This window comes from Denticeps clupeoides, chromosome 6 (assembly GCF_900700375.1).
Source record: "Denticeps clupeoides chromosome 6, fDenClu1.1, whole genome shotgun sequence".
In the NCBI taxonomy this organism is placed as follows: Eukaryota; Metazoa; Chordata; class Actinopteri; order Clupeiformes; family Denticipitidae; genus Denticeps; species Denticeps clupeoides.
Genome location: NC_041712.1, coordinates 11,392,972 through 11,404,852, shown reverse-complemented (window position 1 = coordinate 11,404,852; position 11,881 = coordinate 11,392,972). Strand labels below are relative to the sequence as shown.

General features: G+C 44.0%; 1 protein-coding gene across 5 annotated transcripts in view; it reads right to left on the bottom strand.

Annotated features, from left to right (window-relative positions):
- The window catches only part of klhl13 (kelch-like family member 13), a 59,276-nt gene extending 48,236 nt beyond the window's left edge, over nucleotides 1–11,040 (bottom strand). For 2 of the 5 annotated variants that reach the window (XM_028983450.1, XM_028983454.1), the window contains exons 1-2: nucleotides 10,958–11,040; nucleotides 519–593 (exon numbers count right to left, since the gene is read on the bottom strand). In XM_028983450.1, the coding sequence (XP_028839283.1) occupies nucleotides 519–571 (53 nt within the window). In that variant the 5' untranslated portion in view covers nucleotides 572–593; nucleotides 10,958–11,040. Of the gene's footprint in view, nucleotides 1–518; nucleotides 594–3,660; nucleotides 3,703–10,634; nucleotides 10,930–10,957 lie in introns of those variants that run through there. The other 3 variants (XM_028983452.1, XM_028983455.1, XM_028983456.1) reach the window with 3 other exon arrangements.
- Between the last annotated feature and the right edge of the window lie 841 nt (nucleotides 11,041–11,881).

The window sequence follows — 11,881 nt, the reverse complement described above, 5'->3', positions numbered from 1 at the left end:
GTGTTCAGCTGAGTAAATGCTACGTTTAACACTCCACCAAGGCCAAGGAGAAAGGAAAGATGGCAAACCAGTGTGCAAATGCAACTGAACCGACATTTTAGAAAAAGCATTGTACTAAGTATAAGAATAATAAAAAATTAAAAATAGTGGTCATGAAGATACAGAACTAGGCTGCTGTCATTCGTCCTTGGAAAAAGTAAAGGGGTGTGGTCATGTCTATCAGCTGATGTACAATGGAGCAATGCTTATAGAAAATACTGATGGGGTGGGGGAGGGTGCTTATAGATCAAAATGAAAATTTCTCATCTAGATCTGCATTTGCAGAACAAACCAAAAAAAAAAAAAAAAAAAAGTACTCTTCCATCGCTTGAAGATGAGAGAGAATGTGTAAATCGCAGGAAGGATTGATAGTAAGAAAGCACCAGAGCAGAGAGGATGGAGAGACTTAGACTCTGAAATAAGCAGCAGGCCTGGCAATGTGGTAAACAGCTCAGACACACGACGCGGGGTAATCCTACCTGTCGTGAAGTCCGATGGACATCGTATCCCCTCGATGCGCAGGGTGGTCCATGCTCTCGCCGAAGCCCACTCCACTGCGGGGGGGAAAAGACACAGATACACAGTGAAAAACATTAAGAATAATTGCAGGGCAGAAATACGGGCATCACGCAGCATACAACCCTGCCATGTGCTGGATTTCTTTCACAAAAATGATGGAAAAATGTATTGATTTGCATAGTTTTTTCTTTTCTTTCAACATTTCAGACACCCCAACGCTAGTCACGAAGAACAGCAGCAGCCTGGAGTCGGTGGGATTTTTTCACTGCAGCTGTTGTCGAGGCCAGATAAGAAGTACTCTTAATAAGCAACTTCCAAATTCCAGGGGCCTCATTAGCAAACTGATAATTGTTGACATATTATGCATGGGTATGCAATATCAGCAAAAAAAAAAAAAAAAAAAAAAAAAAAGTCAATAATGATAGGTGATGAACAAGGTTGTGGTCCACTCTGGCGCAGTGGATTGATCCAGTTTTGTGCATGTTGTATTTTACTTTGTGTGTTTTAAAGCCCACCGTTGCACATCTGGTTTTCTTTTACTGCCATTCAGCCACATTAAATTAATGAGGAATATTGCAACACAACAGCACACAACAGCTCTATTTCTGCAAAAAAAAAAAAAACCTAAATAAAACATTCTTTCATGCACCATACAACTGCCAAAAATATCATTAAAATATCTAGCTAACACATGTGCACACCAGAAAGTTTCAATATTTATTCTTTCATTGTAATTGCACTATAGTAGTAACAACAATCTGTCCATTCAAAGTCAGATTACAGCTACAAAAATATGCAACATGGTAGTAGCAAAATTCTTTAAATGTCAATTCTGTCACATTTGTACCCTCCCCTGGCGTTAATATTCTGTTCAGGTGAAATAAAAGGAAGCGGAAGGTTTGCAAAAATAGTCTTTCCTTCTGCAATCACCACGGCAACAAAGCAAAGTTTACTTGCTGGGTGAAATAGCTGATATGCACACAGGCTCAAGACTAAAGATTTATGGTTGCACCGATGTGTGACGTTTTGTAAATTGGACATTGCCAAGCAATAAGAAAACAGGAATGGTTTGATTTAATAAACGATTTAAATACAATTCCATTTAAACAAACGCATGCTATTCATTCTCAAGTGTTTCCTGTCTGCACAATACCAGCAAAGGGTTGGTGCTATGACAACCACTGTGCTTTAAAAAAAAAAAAAAATTCAACAGCACCAGGACTGCCATTACTGACGTTATTTGGGTTTCTGTCTGGTCTGGTGAACCCTGTCAAAGCCCACTCCAGAATTCTGTCCTCTCTCATTCTGCCTCACTCGCTCGATCGCCACTCTTTTCTCATATGGCCAGGTGAGGGTGAAGGGAGGGAGGGTCACACCACCGCCTCCCTCCTCGCTGGCACGTCCCACTCTTTATTTGCGGACGGTGAGCATATGGCATTTCTATTAATATTTCAGACTGGTAGTTTTGGGGCGTTGTCTGCCATCTGTCCAGTCAAGGCCCCCCATTCCCTGCTGCTCAGTGCTCTCCCGTCTGAGGCAGAAGCTCGTCACACATATGACATCCAGCTCTACCACAGGAGAGGTGGCACAGGGACAGAGCAGCTGAGAGGACTGAAGGAAAGGTGACAGATTAATCTAGAAGAGGCAGATCTGAGAAAAAAAAAAAGAGACTGAGAAATAGATGAAGGAGGACAAAAAAAAAAAAAAAAAGCAAGAGATGGACCTTAAGGAAGGAAGAGTGATTGACAGCAGTCGGGAGATGGAGGGCAGATAGAGAGAGCGTGATAAAGGCGAGGACGATGACACCACAGGGCTGTCAGAGACCTGGACAAACGGAGGTCAGCTCCAACCGACTGCTTGACTGCTGAGGTCATCCATGCTGGATGGGCTGAAGTGGACGGGCAACAGTGAAGTCACACCCCATAAACACTCACAGCTCCTGCTATTTGGGGGTTACACACCGCCCTCAGGTCACTCAAGAACTCAAAACATTTTAAAAGAGCCAACGCAAACCAAAAAATAGCACTGAGGTCAGATTTACACTGAGGATGAAAGTAAAGAGAACTGCTTCCTTCTTACTGTCGGTTGGTCATGTAAGAATCGTGCAGGTTGACACACACAAAAATCTGAGCTTCAGAGCTGAATGTTCCTCTCTAATGAACAGCGGCCTTACGCAGGGTAATGGAGTGATTCCTGGGTCTTACCAACATTATAACCTCAATTCTCACAGCAGATTTCCATCCCAAAGCACATTAGACGATGGCACGTGCTTGGCTTTATAACCTAAAGCGATTAAGCTCATGCACTTAAACCCCTTTCAAAAAATAAAATTGCTCCCATGCATGCTAACCTACATCCAGTAGAAAAGCAAAAGTCCTCACACCACAGAGGCTCACACTGCAAAGTGACGTTGAAACGTAATGTGATCTGCTACAGATCCGGTACATGACCATTAGGGATGGGCAATGAAGCCTCGACGTAAAAGCACAATATTACAATTTGACTGAGCTACTGTCATTGATGACAAGCTTCCTCATTTGAAAAGTGAATCCACTGCCAAACGGTGGTGGCAACAGGATTATTGTTCAGTTTGGTATGGCACAGTGACAACACATATGTAAGTGTAGAAGTAACTTAGGTGTTAACTGCTTAACAATATTTCAACTTAACCTTTCCAAGTTGTTTTTGACTCACCGTTACTTTAGGTGTGCTTTATGCATATGTATGAACGATGAGATTGGAAATGTGTGATCGCTATAATTTCTTATGATTGCCACTCCCGCTCATTCCAATAACCCCTCATATCCTATGGGAATACCTAAGGGAATCTGTGATTTAAGGGATTCCCACAAGAAAAAACAGCTTCTAATGAAGGATGACGCACTGCTCTGACTCTCAGACATCTGACTAAATCACTGATATTGTGATATTATTATTATTTTTTTTAAATAATGTAAAAATTATATTGGTGTCGCGAATAGTATGATCTGCCCAAGTCCTACAGTCCATGTGATGAGTTAACAACTGTTGTTGAAAGTACTCATGAACTATTCAGAGCTAGGTATTTCTATTTTAAATAATAACCATACACATTGAACTGACCTGAACGGGGCAGTGGTGGCCTAGCGGTTAAGGAAGCGCCCCCATAATCAGAAGGTTGCCGGTTCGAATCCCGATCTGCCGAGGTGCCACTGAGGTGCCACTGAGCAAAGCACCGTCCCCACACACTGCTCCCCGGGCGCCTGTCATAGCTGCACAGTGCTCATCAAGGGTGATGGGTTAAATGCAGACAAATTTCACTGTGTGCACCGTGTGCTGTGCTGCTGTGTATCACATGTGACAATCACTTCACTTTACTTTTGAAAAAAGAAGATCAGTAAAATTTTAAGTAAAAATGTAAGTAAAAATACGTTTTTACTTATTAAAACATAATCCTGCTTCAAATTATAGTTGAAGTTTTCTCAACACGACAGGCATAAAGGTCTTGGGTAAATCTTTTTAAACTCCATTTCAAGGAACATTATCACACATAATATCAGGAGATGTGTTGACGATCATCCCACGCATTAGAGCTGCAGTCACAGCAGCCTTTCAAGATAAGTGTACAAAAGAGGCGACAGCAGCATTAACATAAGACTCGTTCCTGGCTGGGATGGTTTGACATGTCGCTAGCGCGAGGACAAAATAGCTGTTTACACGCACTCTCATTTCATAAAGACTCACATGAAGCCATAATGAAAAGAACTGAAAAAGGACACCAGCACTCCTCTACATTTACAGTTCAAATAGCACCTTCACACACGGTGAAGGGTGTATACAATGGTGTAATGAGCTATCGCTCTCACAGCAGGCTTCAAAGCCCAAAACTGTGGAATCAAGTTCGAACCAAGAGCTGCAAACTCTACCACACACAGGAAACATAAGCTGTATGTGAAAAGCAGACCTCTCAGACTACAGTCCTTCCAAACATGTAACCAAGCACTTTTTATCATTTACTACACAATCATTTACTATTATTATTTCCTGACATATCTGGGAGACTTCACAAAACCCTACATGTGTGCAGAAAATGAAAGGATCTCCACAGACCATTAAATCACACCCCATGGGGACCTTTCCTCTCACTGGTGCGCTAAACACAGAACCGGCGAGGCGCTGGAAAAGCATTAGGTCACCGCTTGAGGAGGCCCCAAACACCACCAGTACAATAAAAGCACCATCACCACAGAGACGGAGCCCAAAATAATCATAGGGCAACGCGCACCGTGACTGTAAACATGCCCCCAGCCAGCCTGTTAACAACCTGCCGGGCTCAGAAACCAGATTCCGAATCCGTTCCTCGGCCGGCCCTCCAAGCGAGCATAACCTGCACCTCTAGCGCTCCTGCAAACTGACAAACCTGTTGGGTGGCTCGACCCTTCAGCTGGGGTGCTTGCTAATATCTGTATTTGTGTTCTGGCGAATAAAAACCGTAATTAAGGCAGCGCAGTTATCCATCGGACGTTACTATTCATAGGGACACGGCCACGTAAGTTGGTGTCACATTTTAACGCAATTAGATTAACAGATATAAAAGGGAGAGGACGTGCCACGCCTGTACAAGCGCAGCGGCACGCCTTGTGCAGAGTGGTGCAGGCGCGTCCTCTCCTGCTGTTAACTCGGGTTAAGATTGCGCCGCAGGGTGGGGAGGGTCCTCGACCCACGCCGTCAGTCACGCTCGCAGATGCTGCGAGGGAGATGGAGTCCTCATCCTGGAGAGTCGGCTGGCCAGATCAGTGGGAGACTGCTGGTTGTCCCCGTCCTGGTTAGGCTCGTCACCTTGTGTCCAGAGCAAGGCTGCAGCAGCACTGGGTCATCACTGAAACACTGATTCAAGAACTGTGCCTAATGACTGAGGCAGACCAGGGGACACGTTTAGAACCATTGCTTACATACAAAACGTACTAAAAGATGCTCACACCTCATTTATAACCACTGCATATGCACTAAACGGGACCTAAAAGAAGCGTACGCCTCTTCCTACGGAGACCCTGACCCATACGTGCACACATTTTAGGGAAAAAAATCCGACCGTGGGTGAATATATTGAACTGCATTTATATACGTCGGGTCAGGTTGAAGTCGCACGGTAAATGATCGGTAAGCAAACCCCAACGTATGGGCTACAGTGATTTGCTGCTTGTAAATTTGTTTTGGGTACAGGTAAAAGTGTTTCACACGCATTCATTCCTTGAGTCCGTCCCAACTGCAGCTTGGTCGTGCATTGTACAGTGCACATGAGGCATGATCACCAATTCACCCTCCGTGTTTGAATTTTGTCATGAGGCTTCTTAGCTGGGGCCCTTCAGTCAAAGGATCACCGGTGAGAATGACTTGGTGAAAGTCTAAACGTTGGAAAGTTGTTAATTTATTTAACTGAGAACGAGAAGATGGCCGGCAGATGAGTGGTAGCTTGTTCTGTTAACTCACGCACATGGGCACTGGGGGACGGACACTGCCATGCAGATATTCAGCAAGCATTTGTAAGTGGGAAGTTACTGTTGGCACAGCCGGGCCTGGGCACAGGGTCCACACTATTCCAAAGCACAGCTGACGATGGACATGCAGTTTATAGAGTGTCCTATAAAAAGAGAATAATACCCAGCCGCATTTTAATGACTTCAAGTCATGAGCTATTCACATATTTTCTGAGGACATCACATGACAGAACATGACCAGCCGGAACCAGAGCTCAGATAACTGAACCGTTGTGTGCTTCTGACATTCGGACAAATGTGGTGGCTTAAGACTAACTTTATAGTGTTACTGCTTACAGAATGCTGCCTTTGGCAGTCAGTGTGTAACTGTTGCCATAAAACAGATATCTTGCATTTTCACCGGGACTAGTTGGCAAATCACTTGCTCATTGAAACTGAGTGGAAGATGGGTGCTGTGTCACTTTCCTGTGTTGCTCATGTGACAAGTGGCTAAAGCTTCCACTGCACAACTGAGGCCACATGAAACTTATACACTAAAAGGCTATTTTACAGTCTGGAGCCCAGCAATTGTTGCCCTGTGTCAGATATTCTCGTAATTTGGTGTTAGATGTAGATGCTTGATTGCCTAAATGGAACCATGATCAGCCATTTATTTAATCAAGGACTCAGAACAAGAGAGGTGTAAATGACCTTTAACCAAGTTAACTTGCGGGCCATAGCTTGATCTGGCTTAGTGCACTGATTTCAATCCTTAAACAGATTAGACAAAAGTAAAAGCAAACAGGAGACTCCCATCCATTCCAGCTCTGACTCTTTGCTGTGCATGTCCGAAATACACCAGCAAAAATATTCTACAAAAATTCAAGTTTAAAAGCACCATTAACTCCAGAGACAGATGGGCAAGTATTTTTTACATGCATAATGATGCTTGAAATATGGGGATATGAAATCTTATATTAAAGGAAAAAACAAAATTCAAACCGATGTGTACATATTTCAGAAACCTCCTATATATATATATATATATATATACACACACACACACACACACACTCCCCCTTGCCCTTTACATTTGTCATGCAGTCACAGTAATTATCAATGAACCTATGAGCCCTCACAACTCTCATTCATACATCCTCTTCCTGTGACACACAAAGCCATCTATTCAAAAGCTATAAAATAAAAAATAAAAAGAGAGAGAAGGCGGTACAGTTACATTAGTTTCACAGCATGAGAACAGACAACACTTTTCCCTGATTACAAAAATTAATAAAAATTTGTAATTAAAAAGTTACTAAATTGTGGAGACCTCACTGGAACATAAGAAACTGACAGGATCTCTCAGCCTCAAAAGAGAACTTGTCTGTGCAATTGGCTGGGAAAGCTGCACCTTTGGCTAAACCGAACCCTTTCCTGGCAAAAACACTCCAAAACAGTAATTTTTATAACACATAACAGCCTCCTGTTTTCATTTGTGCGGTGCTTGTTAAGGGAAGGTTGCAGCCTGCTGAGTGGGAAAATTGCAGTCTGACCCTCTTTAATATATATATTACCAATGATGTGGGGGGAACCCCCCCACCCCCCAAAAAAAAGTAATTAAATGACATTTGTCTAGCAGCCACGTTAAATTAGCTTCTGCAACTCTACATGAAATTGTAGGCGGTACAACACAACAGTTCCTCAAAATAGAAGACAGCTATGGAGTGATATGTAATTTTTTATATTTAATATTGGCCATCATAACATCAAAATCATTCAGTGATTCAATATGACATGATCTAAACAAACTGGAAATACAAACATTATTAATTCTTTTTTTTGTCATATTGAAATATTTCACAATTTATTTAATTTGGCCACATTGAGCACATCATGAATTACTTCGATCGGTCAGTTTCACCCCTCAAAAGTAAGTGGGCTGGACTAAGGCTGATCAAGGCTCTCCTTTCCAACATACTGGTCAGAAATTGCCAAACATCTCAGAACTCCTGAATAAAATTCTCCATTATTGGCTATATACACTACTCACAATACGTTAGGGATAATTTTATTTATATGAGTGCTTTTCCTATTTACTCAATTTTATTAAGTAAAAGTTCCCTTTGATATTTATTACCCCAAAATTTAGCCAATAACAGGGATAACACCAAATAAAAAAAAATGACAGTCAGTAGCAGGTTTTTCCACCATTTTCTGCAATGACATGGATGTCTCATGCTCCTCACTAGACTCATGATGTTGTTCTGAGGCAATGCGTTCCACTCTTCCACAAGTGCTACATACAGTTCTGCCAGTCTCTGCTTCAACTGGTCCCAGATGTTGGTCTGTTGTTGGTCAGGGGACATTGATGGCCAGACCATATGAGGCACTCCAGCTTCCTGAAGTCGAGCTGTGACAGTTCTGCCATGATGTGGTGGAGCATTATCTTCCATGAACAGAAAGTTGGGGGTGTGCTGGTGGAATTTGGGGATGATTATTGGTTCTATGATGTCTCTGAGGTAAGAACATGCATTGACTGAGCCATGTACAATAACCAGATCTGTTTTGCGCTGACTGGTGATGCCTGCCCAGACTGTTGCACCTCCCCTGGTGAGCGTATCGCTCACCTCGCCTTCTCAAGCAACGCTGACAACCATCATTTCTATGCAAGGTGACCTGACGGTAGACCACTGCTGCATTGTCCAGGTCACATGGTCTTGTGCCCACTGCAAACGTTCACGGTGGTGTCTTGTGTCAGTGGTGTCACCTGCAACAGTTGTCTGGCATTCGGTCGGTTGCGAATGCTTTTCTGGAGACCCTAGTACCCCCGCATCTCGTAACTGGCCTGCAGCTGTGTGGAAGTTGTATAACGATGTCTGAGTACACAGGTCCTTAGGTGCTGGTCATCATTGCGGTCTGTCACTCGTGGGGCTCCATTCCTGGGTCTGTCATGAACTTTGCCAGTAGTTCTGTGTCTTGATGCAAGTCTGCTGATGACACACCAAGTTCACAAGCAACATCTGACTGCCTGCCACAGACCTGAAATTGATGCCACATTGAGACAGGTTGTCTCTTGGTATTGGCCCCAATACACAATGAGACCATGGAACACGCATGGAAAGCACAAAATGAGGTGTGCATCACCCCAATACAATTGCCTCCCTATGCCAAAAATTTGTGAAGTAAAACAAACACCGTATGATGTCCACCAAGTCTCTCACAATATCCCTAACTTATTGTAAGTAGTGTATATTCAGGTTCATATTGCTGGGAAAAAAAAAACATGAAATGGAAGAAATGGTGTGTTGGAAAGGGTAAAGCTTCAGACAAAACCAATAATCTGTACAAGATCAGGCTAGATCTGTATTAGTCCCGCCCACTTACTTTGATGGGTCAGACTGACTGAATGTGCCCAAATTAAATTGTGAAATTTCAATATAACAAATTTTTTTTTTTTTTTATAATTCATGTCATATTGAATTAATGATGTTTCATTTCAAATGTTCCATTTTAAATAAATCATTACATTACTGGTTTATTTATCTTTTTAATTTTGGTACTCATAGCACTTCATAGACACCCAATCGGCACAATGCAAATAAAAACAAATGCCATATGGCAGAGTCTGACTTTAAACCATCAATCTGTAACATGGTAAAATCTATGTAATGTGGTCTAAAAGGCCGATGGCACTTCCACTGAGGTCTGGAGGGCTGCCAGTAGCAGACTGCCCTGAGATTCCTGAGCCATTAAGGGCATGCAGCCTGAGCCTCTGTTCATTTAGGGAATCTCCACTCTTGGAGACCCAATTTTCCTTCTGTGTTACAGTGAACCCCACATTTTTAAGAAAATCACAGGTAAACATAAGAAATAAGCATTGTTGTTGTAAACGTAGATTCAAGTCCCATCTGTAGTTGGTGAACATGCATTGAATCAAAGTTTTTTTTTTTTTTTTATTACATTATAATCGATTACACTTTACTAGCTGGATGGTCACTACAAAACCACGTGTTTCCAGGGAGAACATTGCAGCAAATAACAAAGTCGACATTGTTGACATGCATCATGGGAATCCTCCTTCTGGACAACGTTTAAAGAAATGAGGAAGTACCCTGGATGGGCGCCACATCACATCCCACACAGAAAACAGATAACACTTTGTTGGTAATAAAACCAGATGACGCTGGCGTGTCAGGCACTACTTAATGTCCCGGTTCCAGACATTAAAAAGCAACAGGCCATCGCTTTCTTTTCTTAGACACGATGACAAAGGAGCTTTATGCTAAAGTGCAGCCATGTGGCGTCACTCCAAGTGACCCAGGGGCAATTAAAAATGCAGGGCAGCAGGGAGCTAAATGTGAGCAAATTAATAAACCGCGTCTCCTGCAGACGCGTCTTGGCGAGGAGAAAAAAGGCAAACGAGCGCCGAGCAAAACGCACAAGGAGCTGCACTACCAGTGCAGAAAAGTTCATCTCAGCCGGCCCGGTTATTGTTCGCGGTCCCCCGCGCCCGTGATCACGCTTCCCCACAGGGACGTGTCCCTTCGTGCGTGTCCGTGCCGAAACTTCCCAAAGTTAGCTGGCGTCCCGGACCGGCTAGCAGGTGAGCCTACAACTTACCACAGACGCGCGACACAGCGCCTCGTCGCAGCGGGGAGAGCCCCGAAAAGAGCCCGGAGCGGGGCGAGCGTCTGTCACCCCGAACGCCGGGCTCGACGCGACAACGTGCCAACTTCACCGGGGCGACGGCGTCTGAAGAAAAGGACGAAACGTGAAGCGTGGCTTACGTTCCGCCGCGCCGCCGAGCCACATCGAGCTGGTTAGCGACCGAGCTAGAGCACCCGCGGCCGATGGCAAACGCTTGGTGACATGGCGGGACGAGGCGGGACCGACCGCGGCACCCAAAAACGTGGCCGTCGCGCCCGAACCGGCCGATTTCCTACCTGCAACTGCGGGATGTGCCCTTGTTTTCTTCTTAAACCCCCAGATCCACTCTACTCATGGTCCTCTCCGGGCCCGCCTCCCGGATTCCTAATGGCTGCCAGGGCAAGGGAGCAGAGGCGTTCTCTCCCGCGATTGGTCCAAGTTCACGTCAATCGAACGGTCGCGCCGAAGACTTCCGTTACCAAAAAAAGCCGACTGCACAGCCATTGGATGCTGGGATTGGTTGGATTCGCAAGCGTCTCGTGGGTTTTTTTTTATTGTCAGGTTATTTTAAATCGATCAGGACTTCAGATATTGTAAAGTCCCATTTACACATAAGAATTAATAATGCCGTGACGTGTGAACAGTCTTTCTCGGAACTATTCATGGACTCACTTTTCTTCTTGCTGGTCTCTTGCTGGAGAGGACCATGAGTAGAGTGGATCTGGGGGTTTAAGAAGAAAACAAGGGCACATCCCGCAGTTGCAGGGATGGTAGTAGCCTAGTGGGTAACACACTTGCCTATGAACCAGAAGACTACAGAGTCACAGGTTCAAATTCCACTTACTACCATTGTGTCCCTGAGCAAGACACTTAACCCTGGGTTGCTCCAGGGGGACTGTCTCTGTAATTACTGATTGTAAGTCGCTTTGGATAAGGGCGTCTGATAAATGCCGTAAATGTAAATGTCTCTTAAGTTCAGTCCATCCTACTGAACAGGTCACTAGTCTAGGCTTTAAATTAGCACTGGCACACTCCAGCGGTCAGGAACAGAGAACACAGCAAATAGACAAAGTTATCGTGCTCTGCAATTAACTGCACAGGTGTTTTAAAAATCCGTGCAAACAGTCCTTCGGGAAGTGATGGAAGACAGCCTAATGCCTAAATCATCACAGACACGTATTGCCTGGCCAGTATTTGGCACTAGCAGTAACTTTCGCACG